General features: G+C 44.1%; 1 protein-coding gene across 29 annotated transcripts in view; it reads left to right on the plus strand.

The window, feature by feature from the left end:
• PTK2 (protein tyrosine kinase 2) overlaps window positions 1-23,896 on the plus strand; it is a 192,975-nt gene that overhangs the window by 74,264 nt on the left and 94,815 nt on the right. For all 29 annotated transcript variants that reach the window (XM_027560747.1, XM_027560756.1, XM_027560745.1 and 26 more), the window contains one exon: window positions 13,727-13,814. In XM_027560747.1, the coding sequence (XP_027416548.1) occupies window positions 13,727-13,814 (88 nt within the window). The remainder of the gene's footprint in view (window positions 1-13,726; window positions 13,815-23,896) is intronic.

The following is a 23,896-nucleotide window of genomic DNA, read 5'->3' on the forward strand; positions in this document are numbered from 1 at the left end:
GCCCTCACCCTCCTCTTGCCAGTGCTGCTCTGTCCAGCCTCTGCTCTGAGCACTGCCCACTCTGCCTCTGTATCTAGCCTCTCAGTGTCCAGCCTCTGCTCTGAGCACTGCCCGGGTCCTAGTGCTTCTACTTCCTGTGCTGCTGGCACCCTTCTGTGCCTGGAAGTGACCACACCTGATTACCGTATTAATGTGCTGCAGAGCTCACTCTGTCATGCCCAGTGATCGCAGCTCACCTGAAAGAGTCAGTGTCTGTGTGATGTTCACATACAACATGGATGCTGGAAAGTGAAGTCATACTGACTTCAATGAAACTAAAATCATTCGAAGTGAAATAAAAGAAGTCCCTATAATTGTCCTTTCCCTGGTTCTCTCCTAATAATTTTTTTTCACTTTTCAGTAAACCATGGTGTTTGTAGGAAATTGTGTACCTAAAACACTTAACGTTTGAGGGAAGTATAACGGAGCTCTTCCACAGGAGCCCCTGTTTTTACAGATAGTGCTACAGAAATAAAGATGATTATAGCGTAAAGAGGGCATTCAAATGTCAGTAACTTTCACTTCAAGGATCTAAATAGATAAGATGAGACATTTAAAAACAAAAACATTTTTAGGTGAGTAAATCTTTAGTTGAATAAAAATACTATCCCAATTACAGCTTATCAGAGAAATATAATTTTCAAATTTGTCAACTAGCTGGAACTGACCTAACAAAATAGTCTGTAAGAATATAGTTTGGTTACTTTTCAACAATGGCTGAAAAAGATTTGATCTCCATCTATTTGGTCAGTTAATTAAACAAGTGTTTAAAAACTAAGAATATCTAAAAGTTACCTGAACATATCTCTAGGTATTTTTAATTAAAACAATTCTGTTAAAAAAATAAAAAAATAAATAAAACAATTCTGTTAATGTCCTGAATTTATGAGACATGTCAGAGGCAGCCTTCATTATAGCAATAGTCTTAGTCCTCAGTAAATTGTTGAATGCAGATCCTGGGGTATCTAAGCTTTGTTTTCATTCTTTTAAGCCAGCTTATTTAACCTTAATAATAAGGATGTAGGCACTGTTTTATTCAGTGGAGCCTGGATCCTCATAAGTAAGGAAAATTTGACTGACCCTCCTCGAATAAGGGGTGGTGAAGATGATGACGTTGGTGTGTTGTCACCATCGAGTGGCTGTTAGGAGCCAGGCACTGTGCCAGCTGTGTGCTGTTATAATTCGTAAACTCTGTATTTCATTTACCCAAACCCGAGGAGGTAAAGACTTGTTATTCTTATTTTGTAGATGAAGACAGAGGCACAACAAAATGGATTTAAATTGCATTCACATAGTTTGTGGCACAGGTTCCATTTGGATTTAGCCATCTGACTTCACAGTGTGGGTTTTTAGAATCAGCATGCCCATCTCAATGGGAATAATGTGATCTTCAAAACTGAGAGTGTAGCTGGGCTTCTGAGATGAGTGAAGGTGCACAGGTTGTCGGTGGAGGTGCTGAAAGAAGAAGATGTGATCAGAGGTACCAGTGATACGTGTGTGATAGCTTCAGGAGGGTGAGGATTAATACAAACTGTTCTAACATATTAGTGGGAATAGGAGGCTGTTAAAATAATCAAGCAGACTTGAAAAAGAACAAAACAGAAGTTCTGGAAGTCATTGGATAGATAAAGCAGCAGATTAGACATAGCTGAACAATTAGTAAACAGGAAGATGGAGCTGAGAAAACTTGCCCAAAACATAGCACAGAGATGAACAGATGGAAATTATGAAAGCAGATTTATGTAACATGAAGAATGAGAAGGTCAACCGTTTTCTAACAGGAAGTCTGAAGAAGAGAATAAAAAGAATGAGGAAGAGGAAATAATCTGAAGGGAAAATAGCTGAGAACTTTCTAGAATCAGTGAGTAACATCAGTCCTTAAATGTAGGATTAACAGAAAAATCTCAAATTGGGTAAATCTAAATGCATACTTTGACAGATTATAGCAAAATAGTGTTGTATAAAAGAAAATGAAAGGATGTCAAAAACAAGCAGAGAAAAATTAGACTTCTCACAGCATCATCGATGCCAAGAAAATGGTGGTATAATATGTTCAAAGTGGTGAGGAAATGTAACTGGCAGTCTAGATTTGTTTGCACAGTTAAATTACCTCAAGAACAGATATCAGTGAGCACTGGCTTCATGAAGGAGAACTAATGATAACAGATTATTTTATACTAAAAAAGTAGAGCTCAGTACTGGGTGCAGGTTGGAACAGGGGTGATAGAGCAAAGCTTTGTCAGCTAAATGTGAGGAACTGGAACGGCCCTCGGGCAAGTAGATAGTAGAGAGATGTGGGGGTCAAAAAGAAGGAAAGAAACAGAAGCGTGGGGAAGCAAGATGGGTAGAAATCACAAGTGAGATGCACAGATGCTAACGGTGAATGATTGTCAGAGGTTACTGCTGCTGCTGCTAAGTCGCTTCAGTCGTGTCCGACTGTGCGACCCCATAGACAGCAGCCCACCAGGCTCCTCTGTCCATGGGATTCTCCAGGCAAGAACACTGGAGTGGGTTGCCATTTCCTCCTCCAATGCATGAAAGTGAAAAGTCAAAGTGAAGTCGCTCAGTCGTGTCCGACTCCTAGTGACCCCGTGGACTGCAGCCCACCAGGTTCCTCCATCCATGGGATTTAGAGTGGATTAAAACATAAAATCAAGCTATCTGCTGTTCACATGATGTATCCAGACAGTGACGTTCAAACATTTTTCTCTGACTTGGAGGAAACCACGTGTTTTGCCGTGAGATCTAGCACACGTGTATGCCTGTGTGTGTGTCTCAGAGCTGTTTATGTGTCCCGGACCCACACATTTCACCAAACTATACTCAGCGCTGTTATTTACGCTGAGGTCTAAAGGCTTTCTCTGCAGTGTTCTGTTTTGTTCTACGTTAGTAAAATGAATTAATAAATGAATAGTGAAAAGAATTTTCCTGCCTTCTAATGAGCCCTGACTTTCAATTTGAAAAACTCACATAAAACTTGAGTATAAATATACCAGGCAAATAATAACCAGGAAAAAAAGATCAGTATTGTGCTGTTAACACCCTGTGAAATAAATTTTCAGGCAAAGAAGCTTTATTATGGATATAGAGGGCAACCACGTAACAGTAAAATGCTCATTTCACCAATAATTTAATAAGTATAGAAATAGATGTAGCTCTTAAACTTATAAACTCCTCAAAATATATAAAGCAGAACCAGTCTTAAAGGAATAAGACTTACCTTTTTAATAATTAAAGGGAAGAACACAAACAATAGTAAGTAAACAGTAGTTTTTAAGTTATGTATTTAACTGTTTTTTCTAATACAGAAATACAGGATCCTGCATGTAACTGTGTATTAAGCAACTTAAAAACATGTTTCTAAGTAATTTATGGTTCAAAGGAAAAGGCCCAGCCTCCTGACGGCCTGGCTTTGATGGGCTCTGCCCCTTCACTGTCCAGTCTGCCCTCTGCAGAACCTCCTGGCTACAGCCAGTCACTTAGTCCTGTCTAAGTACAGCCACCCCTCAGTATCTGTGGGTTCCCTGGTTCCACAACCAGGGAACCAGGCTTCAACCAACTACAGTTCCAAAATTCTGGGTGTGAGGGTGGCGGGGGGAGGGCGGATTCCAGAGAGTTCCAAAAAGCAAAACTTGAACTTGTTGTGCCAGCAGCTGGTTACGTAGCACTTACACTGTATATTGCATTGTAAATAATCCCGATGCTCTCAGTGTGTGAGGGTTTGTGCCACGTTGTGCAGCTTTCGTGCACAGACTGTACCATTTCACACGAGCATTTCAGGCTCTCGGTGTCTGTGGGGTTCTGCAGCCAAGCCCCTGTGGATACCAAGCGTGCTTTCTTCACTCAGCCTCCTGGATACCAGACTCTCTTCTGGTGAAGGTTTTCCTTCTGCTTCATTGACCGTCACTGTCTTCTCCTGCTGACCTTGATATTTGGGGCTGCTCCACTGACCTCTTCCTAGCCTCCCTAGACCTGCCTTTGGCGTTAAATTCACACTTTACTTGGATAAACTCAGGAAACCAATGGACAGGTTACTACAATAACCCAGGAAAAAGTCAGAGAAGATGATGGACCAGGAGAGTAGTACTTGGAGGAGCGAGAAGCAGCTGTACCGAGATACATTATAAGGTTGAGCTCACAGAATTTGTGAACAAATCTTTTAAAATGTAAACATCCAAAGAAATGTGTAAACCATTCCCGCTCAGAAACTTCCAGGAGCTACCCCCCCACCCCCTCCCCCAGCCCCCACTCACCTGGAGCTCACTCCAAGTTTGTGGTTACCTCTTGGTCTTTTCTCTACCTCTTGCTCCCCTACCTTCACTCGAGCAGCTGTGGTCTCTTTGAAGTTTCAGTGTTCATAGATACTCGGGTTGGGGTCTCATTTGATGGTCTCTTCTCTGTTGCCTGCCTTCTTGTTGAACAGAATAGCTCTTATCTCATTTCTCTCTCTGCCTTTTAATTTTCCAACTTTGCACTTGCTCAACCTTGGCCACACTGGCTCTTAAACACGCCAAGCGGATTGTCCCTAGTGCCTTTGAACTCGATGGTCAACTGCTGTATATGCTGCTCTGCTGTTGCTGGCATGGCTTGGCCCTCCCCTCGTTAGGGCAGGTGCTCCACTGTCGTGTCCTCCCAGGGCCTTCTCCAGCCTTTCTGTCTGCAGAGCCCACTGCCTGCCTGGGACAGTCTTTCTCCCTCAGGGCCTCCATCGTATTCACTGCTCTACTGCTGGGTTCTGGTCATGCCTGGGACAAAGTAGGCACCCGGTAAAATACAGTTTAAGTGGAAGTGAATCAATGATAATGAAATTACCAACTAGGAACCAAATAGTACTACTTAGTAACAGTCTTCTCATATTAGCTTGCTGCTTATTGGGCGTCAGACATTGTGTGAGAGGCTTGATAACCTGCCCACAGTCACACAGCTTAAATGGGTGGCAGAGTGGAAACTGGCTTCGTGTACCAGCTCTTCTCCCTGCCTGTGTTAGGTGTGTGACTACAGGAGACAGAGCATGGAGATCTCTTCTCTCAGTCCATGAGGGCGGCTGCAGCTCTGGCTTTAGTTCTGAGCAGGGCGTGAACCCTGAAACGAAAGTGCCAGGACTCATCAGAATAACGACGTTAGTTTCTACTCCTATGAGGTTTTTTAGCATAGATTTTTGTTTTTCGCACTACCTGCTATAGGATCTATTCATATTGTTAAGTAAACCTGAGATCTAAGCTTGTTTAATTGAGTCTTCAGTTCTTCAGATACCTCTGTAAGCACCTACAGCACACATTTGGTAGTAACTGTCTCAGGCAGGGTGGCCCTACAGAGTTGTCATGACATGTCATCGGGGAAGGGAAGGGCTGGTTTCATACATGGCTGTCCTCATAGGAAGAGGAACCACAGAATTAGATCCTGCCTTGAACAATACACAGAAATCCCCCTGAGGTGGATCAAGTTTTTAAAAAAGTTTAATGAAACATACAGTGAATGTGTCTTTAATGGGGCATATAGTGAATGTGTCTTTGGTCCTAGAGCAGGAAGATTTTCTTAATCCCCCAAAAACGTTCACTCTTAAAAGACGAGAATAGCAAATTTGCCCTTTATGAGATGAAAGCATTCTGTATATCAAAAGATGTATTTTTAGAAAGTGCAGAAAGGACAATTCCTCAGTGTTCCGGTGGTTTAGCTGCTTTTACTGCTGAGGGTCTGGGTTCAATCCCTGGTCGGGGAACTAAGATCCCACAAGTTATGAGGTGTGGCCAAAAGGAAAAATGCAGAAACAAGTTGCAACTCGTGTAATTGACAGAAGATGGTGTCAGGAGTTCTGCTGATAAATATAAGGATTGTAAATTCCTCAACAAATGGGCAAGAAACATGAAGGTATTTTCATAAAAGGGTAGACAGGTTTGACCTGTCATCACAGGAAGACACTGTCAGCTTCCTTAGTGCTCAGGGAGGTATGAATCTGGACCAGTAGATTCCATCTACACTGTCTGGTTAACGAAAAGTATTAATAAGTTGTCCAACAGTATTAATAGTGGGAAAGGTTAAGGATCTGATGATGATACTGAAACACCAGTCTGGGTGCCCAGCGCACTGTGAAGCCAAACAAACTGAAACGTCAAAGAGTTTGGAGCAGAGGAAGGCGCATTGAGGGCGATGCAAGGAGATGGGTGGCTCAAGCCTTTAAAACCCCAAGCTCTATGAGAGCTTTCCGCAAAGCCATTTTCTAGGAAAAGTGAGGGAGGGGCAGGGCTAGCTGCTGCAAACTGCGTGGTGTCAGATCCTTTGTTCCTGAGGTCAGGTTGTGGCCAGGTAACAATGCTCCTGTGAATCTCCACCAGATGAATGTTATTCTCTGTTCTGACAAGAAAGGGCCAGGTTCCCAGGCACAGCTTTCCCTCTCCGAGGTCCAGTTCTGGCTAAGAGGAGGTGAGCCCAGCTGGTGGCTCCCTCAGGGCCAGGCCCCCACACCTTGCCCAGCTGTCATCACTGAGGGAGCCAGGTGCCCAGGACCCAAAGGGCCTTCAGGCTCCTCCGGCCACCCAAACAGGCAGGGAGGGGCAGGTCCTGCAGACTACATGCTATGCAGGCTGCTGCTACCATTAGGTCGCGGAGGCAGGGATGGGGGAGAGGGTCGCTGCCACCTCAAGGCCTGGGCCCGGCCAGTGGGTGTCCTTGATGAGGACTCTGGAATCCTGCAGGACACAGCCTGTGGCCTGCCCCCTGGGCCCCCTAGCTCACCATCTGGGCTGACCAGTGGCTGAGCGGGACCACTAATGGTCGCTCACTGACCTTTGGTCACCTGGGCCGGGGCCACTGAAGCACTGACCGATGGCTGAGCTGGACCTCTCGAGGTCGCTCACTGACTGTTGGTCTCCTGGGCCGGGTCCCACTGAAGCACTGACCATTGGCTGAGCGGGACCCCTTGAGGTTGCTCACTGATGTTTGGTCACCTGGGCAGGGGCCCACTGAAGCCCTGACCATTGGCTGAACTGGACCTCTCGAGGTCACTCACTGACCGTTGCTTGCCTGGGAAGAGGCCACGTAGTACCAACCAAAGGCTGAGTGGGACCACTAACAGTCACTAGCTAACGGTTGGTCACCTGGGCAGGGGTCCCTGAAGCACGGACTGATGGCTGAGCTGGACTATAAAGGTCGCTCACTGACCGTTGGACGCCTGGAGAAGGGTCCCTGAAGCACGGACTGACTGATGGCTGAGCTGGGCTATAAAGGTCGCTCACTGACCGTTGGACGCCTGGAGAGGCGTCCCTGAAGCACGGACGGATGGCTGAGCGGGGCCAGTAACCGCTGCCTGAGAGCGGGTGCAGAGTAGCATCAGGCACCACAGCTGTGTGCTCAGGGCTGCGTGTGGCTGCGCTCTTTCCAATTCAGGATCTTGCCTGCAGCTTAGCCTCCGCATGACATGGCCTCGGTCCTGCTGTTCCACTTCAGGTTCTGTCCTTGAGAGACTTGCGTTTCTATACTAGGCTGGAGACCCGAGGACGTTCATGGAATAGCCAGTGACAGAATATTCACAGTGGAGTGTTGCGCTAGTCAGAACGAGGAAAGCATCGCAACCTGGAACTCTGGACGAAACTTAGCCAGGTGACGGTGTGTGACAGAAGGCGGTCCCGGGGCAGCGTTGTGGGTGCAACTAAATACTGTTGAATTGCACACTTTAAAGTGGCTGCTTTGGGGGAAGTTAGGGATGCCATGTGGCTTGTGAGAGCTTATTTCCCCGACCAGGGATTGAACCTGGACCCTGGCAGTGAAAGGCCCGAGTCCTAACCACTGGGCCACCAGGGAATTCCCTGAAATGGTTGCTTTTTATGTGAATTTTACTTCAGTTAAAAAAACAAAAAGTAAGCCCCAGAGGATGACATACAGCATCATACACAAGTAAAAAGCAAAATAAACATAAAAGAATGTTGTTGGGAAAACATGAGGTGGGTGAGACAATATGGGGCATGTCGATACAGGGTCAGGAGGAGATGGTTAGTCCAGGGCTTCTGCGGGGACCGCGCCAGCCTCCAGCCTCGTGAGCGCCCTCAGGAGCCTGTGTGGAGCCTGGGTCTGTGGCAGAGCCCACAGCCCCTGTGCTGCACGCAGCCTGCTTCCTTCACAGTCTGCTCGCCTGTGCCCAGGGTCCTGGGAGATGCCGGCTGAGTGGGTGGTGGTTGCCAGGCTCTGGAGTCAGCCAGAGAAGTTCGAATACAATGCCCTTCCTAGTTTGTCGTGTAGCCAAAAGTGCCATGCAGTTTTGAGAGCTTTACCCCAAACAGATTTAAACTTTAAAGTTTCGTACCTAGATAATGGAATTCTAGCTAGCTAAATTTTGGTGTTCTGAAAGCATTTACACCGAGTGGTCGGACTTCTGAGCAGGTTAATCAGATATAAAGGGCCTGGTCCTTTTGGTGTGGGATTCAGGGCTTTGAGAGCCAGGCCTGAGAGGAGGCTCTGTTGGCTTTTGAGAGAGAACTGTGGGGCTTCTGCAGAGTGAGTGAAAAAGAAAGTCCTTTTCTTTGTTATCAGATGTGGTTCACATTCTCCTGTTCACGGCCGATGAACAGCTCCTCGATCTGCAGACATGATTCTTTTTTCAGACCTTTTGCAAGAGGAGGAAAAAAAGTCTTTTATTTAGATGAAAGGTATCTTTTTTTCATAGATGACAAAAGAAAATGACTAATGATAGCTGAGGAAGTTTTAGATTGTATTTTGATAGTTTCCTGTTTTATCTTGAAATGACATTATCTGTGCATATACCTTAATTTGAAAGGCTAGTCTTTCATTATGACACTGAACTCAACAAGAGTTCTTTAGAATATTTAAATCAGTAAGACAGTAAATAGAGGAACATTCTGACAAGTTTGGAAGTGACATCTTTTAAAAAAACAGGATGGACTTCCAAATTTGCTGATTGATTAATTAAACGTTTACTGGATACTTCTGCACCAAAGCACAAAAATGAACAGATTTCTGGCTGGTCTGTGGCTACAAAAAGCTGATGTTCGTTGACCAGGCTGGTTTAAAACTGGCTCTGGTGGGTATTTTGTTAACACATCTACAGGACAATCTGTCTTAAAGTTTGTGAGAATTTATTTATATTCTCAACGTGTTATCAAAAAGTTGCAAAAACAGTACACAGAAATCCTGTGTACCCTTCAGCCCTCCTCCCCTAAATGTTAAAACCTTAGTTAAGTACAGTTCAGTTATTGAAACCAGGACCTTAACATTGCTGCCGTAGTACTAACTGACCCACAGACGTCACAGGGTCCAGGGTGCCCGTCTTCCAGCCTGGGATCCCATCAGAGCATCGTGCACCTGCGTGTCCCGTCGCCTTGGCTCTTCTCCCATCTGCGGCAGGTCCTCAGGCTGCCTCTGTCTGTCGTGACCTTGGCCCTTTTGAAGTGCATTGGCTGGTGGTTGTGCTGTGTTCTTCAGTTTGGGTTTGTTCCCATGATTATATTGAGCTTAAGCATTTGGGGAAGAGCACCACAGTCAAGCTGTTGTTTTCACTTAGCATTTTATCAGTGAGTCTTTGATGATGATAAGATTCATTTTACTGGTGGCTTTAACTTGGATCATTTGATTTAAGGTGGTGGCCAGGTTTCTCTGCTAGAAGGTTGTTTTCCCCCCTCTTTGTAATTAAGTAATATCTTCTGAGGAAATACAGAGACTCTGCAGTTTCTCATTGTATTTTCGCCCACTCAACATCATTGATTCTTTTTTGCAGTATTATTAGTGTAATTTTTGCCAAATGGTGAATTTCTATTTCTATCCTCCCTTCTAGGCTTTTAAAATTGAAAGTTTGTGTAAGAAGAGCTGTCCACACCCCACTGTTTCCAAGGGTCATCTGTGTAGTTTCCTGAAATTGTACTTTTGTTTATTTCACTACACACAGTCTGACTAGCTGAGCCTTCTCAGTATTAGGGTTATCTGAATATTCATCCAACTCAACTTTCAAAAACATTTCCTACTCTTCCCCATCATTAGTTCATTAGTGAACTAATGGGTATCTTGGGGAACTTGTGGGTATCTTGGTGCTCACAGTTGGAGATAAGACTGAAGAAGTTAGGTGTTGGCAGCGTCAATGGTAATGTATTAACTTAGGCGACAGAGGATGAGATGGTTGGATGGCGTCACCGAGTCAATGAACTTGAGTTTGAGCAAACTACGGGAGATAGTGAAGGACAGGGAAGCCTGGCGAGCTACAGTTCATGGGGCCGCAAAGGATCAGACACGATTTCAGTGACTGAACAATAACAATTACTTAGAAGCAGAAGCCAAAGGATAGTCTTATCTGGGGCATGTTGTAGTTAGCCGCTGTTCAGAAATCATGGAGTGGCCTAGAGCAGGGACGTGGAAATGTTTATCAGGACACAGCCAGGCTCTTAGAATAGTAGTGGAAGTTTCACTATGAGGAAAATGGAGAGTTTCCTGGAGGAGAAAGGAGAGAGGATGCCGGCGCGGCTGGGCCGGGACGCAGTGGGCGCCAGGTATGGGGTTTAAGGACTGGGGTGAGGTGACTGGACTGGAATTGAACTCAGACTTGAGCGGAGTTCCAGTAGGGCTGTGAGGGAGGAAATGCTAGATTGTAGTGGGTTGAAGCAGGGAACCCGAAACCCCATCACAATCTAGAGACCTTGCCCAACCCCACAAGCAAGACCCAACCCACGTACACTCCTCTGTGTTCTAAGCATAGGTGTCTTCTCTTAGGTTCACGCTGCCTCTGGGCCTTCAGGCGTGTTTCTGCTGAAGTGGAATCCCAGGGCTGCCTGTTAACAGCTGTGGGACCTTGACTATTACCGGATGTCCTCAAAGTCTGTTCTCCCCCATCTAGGAAGATGGGGTGAACTGGACACCTGGTCACTATTACTGGTCCCTTCCCGGCCTCCTTGTGGCCCTGTTGTCTGCTCTTCACAGCCCCGCCTGGCTGGGCACCAGGTCTCTGCTGTTACTGCTCTGGCCACAGTGCCCCTGGGCCCCCTTTCCCACCAGGATGAGCCCCGGTTTGTGACGAGCAGGGTCCTGTGTGGCCTGCCCGCCTCTGTTCCCCCCTCCCTGCAGCCCTTTTACTCACAGGGGCTGCGGCTGCATTCCTCCAGGCAGCCTCTGGCCGCGGGGCATTTACTTGTTTTCTTCCTGCCCTTACTGCCCTGATTCCTTCCTGTCTTCCTTTAGATCTGTGTTCAGGTGTCCTGAGTCAGCCTGCTTCCCTGGCTGCCTTTACAGAATGTTGCTTCATCATCTTTTACTCCCCTTACCTCGCTTTTGTCTTTATCACATTACCACCTCAGAGATACTTAATGTATCTGCTGTCTGGCTGCCACCACAAAAATAGAAATTTTCTGAAGGCTGGTACTTCCTGCCTGTTTTATTCACCAGTGTCTTCCCAGACTCTGGAATTGCGTCTGTAGATGACTGGTGCCGAATTATTTGTTGAGTAATGGCTAATACGGTGGATCAGCCGTTGAGACGGCTGTGATGTGTGCAGTGACAGCCCTTTCACTTCTCCCAGCATCCTGACGAGGGCTTCCCTGTCGGCTCAGTTGGTAAAGAATCCATCCACTTGCAGTGCAGGAGACCCCAGTTCAATCCCTGGGTCGGGCAGATCCACCAGAGAAGGGAACGGTTGCCCACTCCAGTGGCCTGGAGAATTCCATGGGCTGTGTATAGTCCATGGGGTTGCACAGAGTCGGGTGAGGAAATTGAGGCGCAGAGAAGTGATGGCAGACAGCGAACAAGGAGTGGAACCAGAACCCAGGTGCAGGTGGTCTTGATGCAGAGCTTTCTTTCTGCTTCTCCTGGGGGTTATTGCTGATGAGAAGAGGTCATCTGGTTAAAATGCTTGTCATGACTTCTGTGACATCCCGAGTAGTCCCTGAACGTTATTTGTTATCATCATCATCGTCGTCGGGATGATGTTAAAAGCCTGGACGTGTAGCCAGGCTGCCAGTTTTTTTTTGTTTTTTTTTTTCTTTAATCATTAAACTGGGGCAATGTTAATACCAAAGCCTCCTGCAGACTGTTGATCCTGGAGCTTCCAGCCTGGAAACTGGCTGCGTACTGCTTATTCTTGCTGAGTGTCATCCTCCTACTCTGCTGAATATGAATAATTACGCTCTTGTTCTCTGATTATTATGTCGATTAAGAGAAACGGTGCCTATAAGGTGCATGCTAAGTCCTAAACTCAAAATGAAATTATTCTGCTTCTGTCAACAGTTGTCCAATGAGAATGCCTGCAGAAAGTTATTGAACTCCTGAGATTCAAAGTACAATGGAACTTTATTGTTTGACAGTTGTATATTTTAATAAGATAGACCCTTGAAAATCTCAGCAAAACTTGTGTATGTGTACCTTGCATTGAACCACCCTTAACTGAACCAAAAGAATTGTATCGATTCCTTTGTGTTCTTTTCCTCATGAGCTTAATACAATTTTAAAAGATCAATTTATGAAATTTTTAGAAAAAAAATCTCTAACTTTTGTGTAAGCAGATATTTTATAAACAAAACACTAAAAGAATTTACTGAAAAGAAAAAGATAAATAGGACTGCATAAAAACAAAAGATACCATTAAAATTAGAAGATTGAAAAAATAGGTTTTTAAATTATCGTTAAAATAGTGAAAGGCAAGCTATAGAGCGGGAGAAGATGTATCTTCACTAAGTCTAACAAAGGCCTCACATCCAAAATTTGTAAAGAATACCTACCAATCAGTGGGGTGGGGGCAGACAGACAGCTTGGCAGGAACAAAGGACAAAAGGCCTAACAGACACTTCACTAAAGAAGATAACCAAAATGGCCGGCTGCCAGAGACATGCCCGTTCTTGTTATTACTGACTGAAACCAGGGTGCGCTCTTGCAGTGAACGTCAGGGCGACTAACACGGAAAGACTGGACATGCGGGGAGAGGTGAGGGGTGTGGAACCTGAGCGCCTGTGCGGCTCCCGCGCGTGGAAGTGGAGCGCACTGCTACAGCCCTGCAGCTTGTTTTCCGTCGTGTCTGCTCTGCACAGCATGTGTGTTGTGGTCCAGTGATGTGTTGCTGGTGTACCCCCAGCAGAGATGCGTACGTGCCTGCGAGAGTGCATACGGGTGGACACACACGTACATACAGAATGAGGTACAGAGACAGCGCTCTGGTGAAATTTCTTTTGGTCATTCTCGAGGTTTGGCTTCGTGAGCAAAATTGCTTTTTTAGAGGACTATAAAAAGTGTTCATAGCATTATTCCTCATAGCCCCGAGGTGGAAAGTGCTCAGCAGCCTTCAGGGTAGCGTGGATGAGTCACTGGGGTGTGCTGCACAGTGCAGGGCTGGCGTGCTGCCGTGAGCAGGAGACGGAGCAGTCTCCTGAAGGGAGCAGACACATCCTGTGTGACTCCAGGCAGGGAGAGCTCGCCTTCAGGCGCAGAGCATGGTGCTGCCCCCGGGTGGTGGGGCTGGAGGGACTTCGGGCGCCCTCTGGGTATCTCGTCAGGTTCTGTCTCCTGCGGGAACCTCGGGCTGTAGCACGCTCACATGCACATTTTATTTTTTTATTTTTTGCAGCAAAAGGAAACATTTACAGGTTATATTTAAACTTATTTTTAGAGTAATATTTCAGTAATTGGCAGTGCCATACTCAATATTGTTTGGACTGTGAAAAAGAAATGACCTATTTCTAATTGTTTTCCTTTGTTAATTATTTTTTAGATATGAATTGAGAATTCGTTATTTGCCAAAAGGATTTCTAAACCAGTTTACTGAAGACAAGCCAACTTTGAATTTCTTCTATCAACAGGTATAGAAGAGTGCTTTAATACATTTTTTTCCTTTGTTTCTTTGAATCCTGTGTATTTCGTGGTTTTGTTTTAGAACTAGATTAAACCTAACATTTGGGAGAATATAAATTTGTCACTGTATGGCAGTGAGATTCTTATACCTCATAAGAAATTAGGAGTTTTGTTACTTTGTGAATTTTTGTATACTTGGGCAAATCTTAAGACTTATTTTAAGTAGAAACAGTAAGTCCTAAGTGATACAACCTTTGCTCTGTCTTTAATTCAAGTATAATTATGGTGCCTGAATATCAAGAAACTTGTCAGATGTTTATCCAGAGCCAGCTGTCCCCATTATAATTTCAGTAGCAGTTTGTGTAAAACCAGAAGTGACTTTTTAAACTAAAAGTAGCTTTCTTACTGCCCATAAGGGTAGAATACATACACGTGGCGTAAATTCTGAATTCCCTGTAAGGTTTTAGTTAGGCAGTAAATACGCGTGGCGTAAACTCTGAATTCTCCGTCTAGTGGGCTTCCTGAAAGCAGTTGCTTTGTGTTTGGTCCTATGCTGTTGGGAAGCCCAAGTGACGTGATGTCCCTTGGAGGGGGTGCTGGCACAGGGGAGGTGTCGAGTCCAGGCGGCTCCCTTGCCAGATGTCGTCTAAGGAACTTTGTAGCTGAGGAAGAGATGAGCTTTATAAAACACAGTACATTGAAATCTGTGCTAAAGTGGTTTGAAAGGAAATGGGCGAGAGAGCCGGGACCACACCGTGTAAGGAGAGGTTTTAGGTTCTCTCCTGCAGATTGTTGGGAGTATTTATAGAATTTAAGTAAGGAATGTCTTGATCGGAATTTTTTTTTTTTTAAATAAGCCCACCCCAATATGGTGGCAGTACTCGGGGTGGATTGGATCTTAAAAAGGCTGCAAGCAGGTTGGGGGCTCTTTAGCTATTTAGGCAAGAAGTTAGAAAGTTGGGAGGTAGAACGGTGTGGTAGTAAGCAGATTTAGTGGGTGGATTTGATGGACTCAGAGACTGAACAAACTGGAGCAGGAAAGTAAGAAGGAAGAGGCTGATGGGTTTAGATAGGCGACATACTTCTGTTCTTCTCTCTTGTAGATGATTTGAATCACTGGTGTAATTTCTTTGAAAAATTAATCCACCCACTGAAGGCATCTGTGACTACTTCAGTGATATTGATTCCAGGATGCCTGAGATGGGCCTAAATAGCTCTCAGTTATTCCTTTTTATAATTTCTAGGCTAACCTGAAAGTCAGCAATGTTTTTGTTCCTTTCACAATGTTACTAGGTTGTCCTAGTTTTTCCTTTCAGAAGCCTTTGCTTCTGTGTATATGATTAAAAGCTAGCACCCGCGCCGGCCTATCCCAGATTTTCCCTTACTGATGGGACGTGTCTCAGTGCAGTCTCTGTGACTCAGGTGAGTGGTCCCTGTAAAGCCCGAGGGGTGTGAGGCGTCTTGGAGGTGTGCCGTGCCGGTCATACATGTCACAGCTCCATGATGCCAGGTGCCTCCATGAGTTTCTTCACGGGGTATATGACACCTCCTGAAGAGAGTCTTTATGTTGATGAAATGAGACCCTACTGTCTGCCACCCTGGAGTTCCGGTCTGTAGACAGGACCCAGCTTTGAGGACTCAGCACATCACGCACGAGTCCCGATCTGAGTGTGCGCAACTTGCTGTGGGATGGGACACACCTCGTCCTGCCCGTATGCTCCGCATGCACACCTTCCTGCCCCGCCACCCCCCTCTGCTTTCATCCATTCCTAGAGTTTCTCTTCAGCCTGAGGTGAAGTGAAGTCGCTCAGTCGTGTCCAACTCTTTGCGACCCCATGGACTATGCAGCCTGTGGAATTCTCCAGGCCAGAATACTGGAGTGTGGGTGGCCTTTCTCTTCTCCAGGGGATCTTCCTAACCCAGGGATTGAACCCAGGTCTTCTGCATTGTGGGCAGGTTCTTTACCAGCTGAGCCACAGGGAAGCCCAAGAACACTGGAGTGGGTAGTGTATGCCTTCTCCAGCCAATCTTCCTGACCCAGGTGTTGAATTGGGGTCTCCCGCATTGCAGGCGGATTCTTTACCAACTGAGCCACAGGATAGCTCAGTTGGTAAAGAATCCTCCTGCAGTGCTGGAGGCCTGGTTTCGATCCCTGGGTTGGGAAGATCCCCTGGAGAAGGGAACGGCTACCCACTCCGGTATTCTGCCCTGGAGAATTCCATGGACTGTATAGTCCATGGGATCACAAAGAGTTGGACATGACTGAGCGACTTTCACTTTCATCCTAATAATTAGTCTAGTCCCAGGTGGCTCAGATGGTAAAGAATCTGCCTGCAATGCAGGAGACCTGAGTTCAGTCCCTGGGTCGGGAAGATCCTGAGAATTCTTTTGTTTCATGTATGCTTTTATAATGTCCTACCAAGTACCTGTGATTTACAGGAAAATAGAAGCTAATGCCCCTTTCCTGTGTTGATGGCCGGTGTTACTGCTCATTTCGGCCCGTGGATCAGGCTTAACTGATGCTACGTGGGGCTAGGTAGATGTGCTGAAATTACCAAGATGGAAGAAAAAAGAAAAACGCTATGATTTGTCGGAACTAATGAATTGGCAAGAATACCAAGAGCTTTAAATAGATTCAGATTTGTATGTGACACCATTGACATTGACAGTTTTGTAAGTTAAGTTGCATACTGGCAGTTTCATAAGATTGGAACTAATAATTCCACTTCGGAGGATTCATTCTAAAGAAATAAGATGCACCTGTGTGCGTATGTGCAAGGGTGCTCATGGGCACATGTCAGTAACAAACAGGAAATTGGGACTGTTGTGTGAGCTGTGCTGACTCTTATTCACAGTTGGCGTGTTTTCTTGCATGTGTTTTATGAACCTGGTATTTTGTTGAACTTCACGTGTGGGAATCTTTAGGGTCTACACTGGGAAATAGTGAACACTTCTGAGTGTTTTTTGTTATTGTGTTTTAAAAGAATTCAGTTTATTTCAGTTCAGTTCATTCGCTCAGTCATGCCTGACTCTTTCTGACCCCATGGACTGCAGCACACCAGCCCTCTCTGTCCATCCCAGAGCTTACTCAGACTCATGTCCATTGAGTCGGTGATGCCATCCAACCATCTCATCCTCTGTCATCCCCTTCTCCTCCCACCTTCAATCTTTCCCAGCATCAGGGTCTTTTCAAATGAGTCAGTTCTTCACATCAGCTGGCCAAATTATTGGTGTTTCAGCTTCAACATCAGTCCTTCCAGTGAGTATTTAGGACTGATCTCCTATAGGGTGGATTGGTTGGATCTCTTTACTGTCCAAGGGACTCTCAAGAGTCTTCTCCAACACCAGAGTTCAAAAGCATCAGTGCTTTGGCATTCCGCTTTCTTTATAGTCCAACTCTCACATCCATGCATGACCATTGGAAAAACCATAGCCTTGACTAGATGGCCCTTTGTTTGCAAAGTAATGTCTCTGCTTTTTAATATGCTGTCTAGTTTGGTCATGGCTTTTCTTCCAAGGAGCAAGCATCTCTTAATTTCATGGCTGCAGTCATCATCTGCAGTGATTTTGGAGCCCCCCAAAATAAAGTCTGTCACTGTTTCCACTGTTTCCCTATCTATTTACCATGAAGTGATGGGACCAGATGCCATGATCTTAGTTTTCTGAAAGCTGAGCTTTAAGCTAACTTTTTCACTCTCCTCTTTCACTTTCATCAAGAGGCTTTTTAGTTCTTCTTCACTTTGTGCCATAAGGGTGGTGTCATCTGGATATCTCAGGTTATTGATATTTCTCCTGGCAATCTTGATTCCAGCTTGTGCTTCATCCAGCCCAGCGTTTCTCATGATGTACTCTGCATATAAGTTAAATAAGCAGGGTGACAATATACAGGCTTGACGAACTCCTTTCCTGATTTGGAACTAGTCTGTTGTTCCATGTCCAGTTCTAACGATTGCTTCCTGACCTGCATACAGGTTTCTCAAGAGGCAGGTCAGGTGGTCTGGTTTTTCTTTATCATTTATTATTATTTTGGCTCTTTTATCAGAATAGAAAGAAAAGAATTATGTTAAGATTTTCTCTGTATCAGTTCCATCCCATGAAAGAGAAAGAAAGCTTATAATAAACTACTGTAATTTTATTATTCCTGTTTTGAAGCCTTGCCCAAGCCCCTGCTCATCACGCCCCTTATTTTGGGTGGAGTCGTGAGGAAAGCGACGTGTCAGTGGACGTAGAGTGCCGCTTTCCTGGTGGGAGATCAGTCTGTGGATGCACACGGTTACATTTAAAGATGTCCTAAACGTGACTACAAGTGAGACATATCACAAATGAGCCACTGTGTGCTTTGACCCATTTTAGAACATTCTGAAAGATATTAATCAGCACACTCTAAAAATAAACTAGAATCTTGTTATAACCCTGTTCACTGTAGAGCAGGAGTCTGAAAAAATAAGTTTTCTTGGCTGCATGGCATGGCATATGGGATCTTAGTTGCCCGACCAGGGGTCAAGCTCATGCCCCTGCGCTGGAAGTGTGGATGCCGAACCCCGCCAGAGATTCTCTGATTTTTTTATTGTTTATTCCTAAACAAACAATTTTTTGATGCCAAAGCTGATGACTTATTATAAAGCACGAAAGTATGTTTTGCCTTGAATTTCAGTTTTTCCTTTGCCACATAACATTTTATTCTTCTTTATCTCTCTGACTTGTTAAAAGTGTATTTGACTGGCAACCTTTTGCAAATTGTGGTGGCCATTAGTTTGAAGGGCCATGTCCCTGTTCGGTCAAGAAGTTGTTATATTAACTAGGTTTGCATCAACAATGCTGATGTCATGTCGGACCCATTTGGCACCGCTGACACTTTGAGCTTCTGAGATGCCTGCGTCTGTTGTCACTGTTTCTTCCTACAAGTATGTTAAGATTTAAAATGAGTGTATCCATTTAGTGGCTCTTAGAAAACATTAAAGGTAACAGAACTCGTGGCTTATTTGGCAAGAAGAGTTGCAGTGGGAAGCTTTATGGTAATTTTATGGTTTAGAACCTAAACTGCAGAAAGGTGTGAGGGGCCAAGACACACTTGTTTTGTTGATCAACCTTTCTGATATTTTTACTCCAATTTTTAGTTTTTACACATTTTTATTCAGATAATTATCAGAAATGATTTTGTTAACTGTACTTTCTTGGCTGTAAAGCTTTCTGTCAGTTAAAACATTTTGAAATGGCAGCTGCAAGTGGGAAATTTTATTTCAAAACGTGAAATGTTCAATGTGGCAATTATCAGCTGTCCTGTTCCAGAAAGAAGTTAAAATTAAATAGAAGTCTAAGTCTGACTCATTAGAAGATGTATTTTCTGTACGTCTTTAAGTAGATTTAATAACGTACATTTTTTCCCTGTTTTTCCACTCCTGTTTTTGGTGATTAACAAAGTTTTATCGTTGTCGTTAGGTAAACTCTGTCATGCTTATATTGGGTTGGCCAAAAGGTTCATTTGGTTTTTTCCATAAGATGGCTCTAGTAGCACTTAGTAGTGTTTAACTTCATGCAAAAAAGTTTTGTTATGTTATATGTGACAGCTATCATATCAGCATGCATTTAAAAAAAGATAACCAAATTGGTGAATTTTTGTGTACCCATTTTAATATTGAATATAGAAGAAAAAAACAACATTTTCAGCATGTTATGCTTTATTATTTCAAGAAAGGTAAAAATGCAACTGAAGTGCAGAAAAAAATTTGTTCAGTGTCTGGAGAAGATGCTGTGGCTGATTGAACGTGTCACAAGTGGCTTGTGAAGTTTCTTGCTAGAGGTTTCTCGCTGGACAGTGCTCCACGGTCGAGTAGACCAGTTGAAGTTGATGGTGATTAAATCAAGACATTATTTGAGAGCAATCAATGTTATACCACATGGGAGTTAGCTAGCATACTCAAAATATCCAAATCAAGCATTTAAAGTCAGTTGTACCAGCTCAGTTACGTTCATCACTTTGTGTTCGGGTTCGTTCGGGTTCCACATAAATTAAGCAAAAGTAACCTCCTTGACCGTATTTCCACGTGCAGTTCTCTCTGTGTAATGAAAGTGTTCCATTTTTAAAACAAATTGTGATGGGTGATGAAAAGTAGACACTGTACAATGATGTGGAATGGACAAGATCATGGGGCATGCGCAGTGAAACATCATCAACCACACTAAAGGCCAGTCTTCATCTAAAGAAGGTGATGTTTTATATATGGTGGAATTAGAAGGGAGTCTTCTATTATGGGCTTCTTCTAGAAAACCAAATAATTAATTCCAACAAGTACTACTCCTAGTTAGACCAACTGAAAGCAGCATTGGACAAAAAGCAACCAGAATTAGTCAACAGAAAATGCATAATCTTCCATCAGGGTAACACAAGACTGCGTGTTTCTTAATGACCAGGCAAAAACTGTTACAACTTGGCTGGAAGTTCTCATTCATCTGCCGTATTCACCAGACATTGCATTTCCATTGATTTCCATTTATTTCAGTCTTTACAAAATTCCCTTATTGGAAAAAATTTTAATTCCCTGAAAGACTGTAAAAGGCACCTGGAACAGTTCTTTGCACAAAAAGGTAAAAAGTTTTGGGAAGATGGAATTATGAAGGTGCTTGAAAAACGGCACAAGTTTGTGAAATAAAAGGGTGAATATGCTGTTCAATGAAGTTCTTGGTGAGAATGAAAATGTGTCTTTTAGTTTTAGTTTAAAACTCAAGCACTTTTTTGGCCAACCCAATACTATTCAACCCATATTTTTTTGTGTATCTTCTCTATATAAGACTTTACAAATAGGAAGCAGAAATGATTATTCGATCAGTCACTCTTCCCTGCTGGTATTTTTAGCTTGCCTTTAAACGACTACCTATTATTAATAAATGCTATGTGAAATGACTTAGTAAGTTGTTGAAAAAGCATTTGACTTATAAGATAGCATAATTCTTTATATATTTTTTAAGCTTATGTATTGAAGAGAAAGATCAAAGAATTTGTTTTAGTTGAGAACTGCCTTTGAGTTCCTTTGTACGTAGACTCTCCACCCTTCGAACTGGAAGAACACAGGGAGGAGTGCTTGACGGTCGAGCCAACTTGGCTGACGACCTGGGATCTCTCAGGTGGCGTAGCCTATGAATGGTGATGTGCAGCAGGCAGTGATGGTTCTCTGCACGTTGGTCTGCCCTCGGCCCCATCTTCTTTACACACGCCACTGAGGACTTTCAGGTCTGTGTGATAAATTCATGTAGCTGACAAAGCATTCAGAAGAGACCAAAATAAGACCAAAAAAAATCTCATGAGGTAGCCAAAGCATTGATGTGGCGCATGAAATAAATCATGGAGTAATTTAGGATTAGATGGAGAAGGCAATGGCACCCCACTCCAGTACTCTTGCCTGGAAAATCCCATGGACGGAGGAGCCTGGTAGGCTGCAATCCATGGGGTCGCTAAGAGTCGGACACGACTGAGCGACTTCACTTTCACTTTTCACTTTCATGCATTGGAGAAGGAAATGGCAACCCACTCCAGTGTTCTTGCCTGGAGAATCCCAGGGACGGGGGAGCCTGGTGGGCTGCCGTCCATGGGGTTGCACAGAGGCGGACATGACTGAAGTGACTTAGCATAGCATAGGATTAGAATTTTTTATTAGTAATGTGAGAGGTTTTTATAGTAAAACCTGTGCTTAATAAGATGAAAAAGCTCATGAATGTAAATATAATACTTGCCCACAGAAGGAAGTCCAGATACATCCTGTTTTTTAAGTAGGAAATTGACATCAACATGGAAACAATTTAATACAGTAAACAACTTTGAAAGGTCTTTGCTTGGAAAAAACTTGCAAATTTGCTGGATTTGGAGTTCGTAAACAGTAGTAATCCGTGGTATAAGAGGAGAACACGATGGAAAGCAAGGGGTAAGATGGAGTAGGAGATCGTGTGAAGCCATTGTGTTAGACTCTGGGCTACCGGGGCGATGCGCTGTGGTCCTCACTGGTCATTAATCTTCCTTCTGGTGGAGAATGTCTGCACTTTCTCAGAGTTCACAAGGAGGTGTAGGTACACACTGCAGCTTGAGTAGTGAGGGTCAGTGGATGGGTTTTGAGTTTTAACTTTAATGCTTGCTGTGTGACCTTGAGTACATTAATTTTGAGTAATTAAGTTTTCTGGTCTTCATGTATAAAATAGGACCAAAGCCTGTCTTAAGAAAGAGTCATTGTACAGACTACAAATAATGAATCTAAAACAGCGTACTACCTAGCCCCTGAATATAACACAGTACCTCTGCTGTCACCGTCAGTCTTCTTAGGCCCTTTCTAAGGCTCTAAATTGGGAATTATAGTACTGTCCTGCTCACAGTGGTGCTCTGAAGATTAAATGAGAGTCATACGTAAGTCTATCTGACGTGGCAATGAGTATCTTTACTCGAAGCAAGTATATATCACACACATGTAAATCTTCAATGAATTGCACTTATTTCACAAAAGAAAGCAATGAATTCTGCCGGTAGTTAGTAGGAGATGAAAGTTAGTCAAGAAATGCTTTGTAAAGAAATGAGCACTGAGTGTTAAAAACCCTACGTCTTGCAGAAAATTTCACGAGCACACAGCATCAGGTCGTGATGTGCACAGTGGTTCAGAGAACACACCCTCTGGAGCTGGGGAAGGGGGAGGCTCTTCTGAGATGGCTCATTCCACGTGGATCAGCACGCCTTGCAGAGAACACAGACTCAAACGGACCTCAGGCCGTGGGCACGCAGCTCTCAGTCAAGAGTAGTAGGTCATTGCTGTAGGAAAAACAACTCTCAGAAGTTTCAAGTCATGTTTGTACATAAAGGGGTTTTCCATAAAGATGGTTGAAGTAATTTTCCCTCTGTTTTTTTTCCAACTAATATGAGTGTGCTTTTGATGAATGAATAAAACATGTGATTACACTTTCCCACCTTTGAATAGCGTTTGAAAGTCCTAGTAATTTATCTTAAGGCAGTTTTGTAACCGTGTGTTTTCTTCAGCGTGCAGTTGATGCTCTGCTGTGGTTGCTTCCAGGTCTGCACCAAACCGTAAACTGAGAGCCCAGTGAACACGTCGCTCTGAACAACTGTGGTGTCTCTCTAACTCACATAGATACTGTTTTTATCTCTTTATTTTTTTGTGTTCAGTAATAAAACTCTTTATGAATTCAGACTTATTTTTTGCTGTATAGAAGAAGCCAGCTGAAGTGTAAATAGAGTGATTCTAGAATCAAAGCTTTTTACTTACTTTAGTGAGATGTTGAGTAATTCATTTCCATTGATTCATTCCATTGAATCATAGTAGGCATCATTAAGTGCCTGCTATGTATAAGGAACAGAAATGATCAATGCTTGTAACTCTTTCATGGAAAATAGCATTCACACACAGAGGTATCCACATCCCAGTTTGATGACTTTATTCTTTCATTCATGGGTTCTCTCTTCAGTCAGTCAGTATTTCTCGACTACCCAGGTGTGGGTGCTAAGGCAGAAAACAGAGCAGAGGTTTCAGAAGAAATGGTGTTTAGATCAGAGCCAGGTGGCTGCCTGCTGCTGGCTGAGCGGGCCTCGCTCCCGTCCTGGGAGAAGGCGTGAGTAGGTGAGCACAGCCGCCCCTCAGGTTCTAGGTGCTGGAGCTTTAAAGAGAAGACTTTCATTTTATCTTTAAGAAAGGGATGTGGCAGGTTGACTGGAGAAAATACGCATCTGTGTGTTGCCAAGCTTCATGGGCAGGCATCGCAGAGCTTCCAGGCAGTTTCTGGTGCCATTTGAGGTCTTTCATCATGAATTTAAAGCCAAACACACAGCAGGGCTTCTCTAGTTGCTCAGCAGTAAGTGTGCAGAGGGAGAGGGCGGTGGGCTTCAGTGTTTGCTGTTTTTACCAAGCAGTTAAAGTGAAGGGGTAAGGGAGATTGGGGAGCTGGGGGTCTTCTCAAGGGGACTTATCATGATGAACTGTCAGTACGAAGTGGACGGAGTAGTTAACTGGGGAGTAGAAATCTTTTGAGCAGGTGAACTGACAGGCTGGGTAGCAGTCGTAGAGGAAGAGGATCTTTGGAATTTTTCCTAGAGCAGAGATCA

Source organism: Bos indicus x Bos taurus, chromosome 14 (assembly GCF_003369695.1).
Source record: "Bos indicus x Bos taurus breed Angus x Brahman F1 hybrid chromosome 14, Bos_hybrid_MaternalHap_v2.0, whole genome shotgun sequence".
Lineage (NCBI taxonomy): Eukaryota > Metazoa > Chordata > Mammalia > Artiodactyla > Bovidae > Bos > Bos indicus x Bos taurus.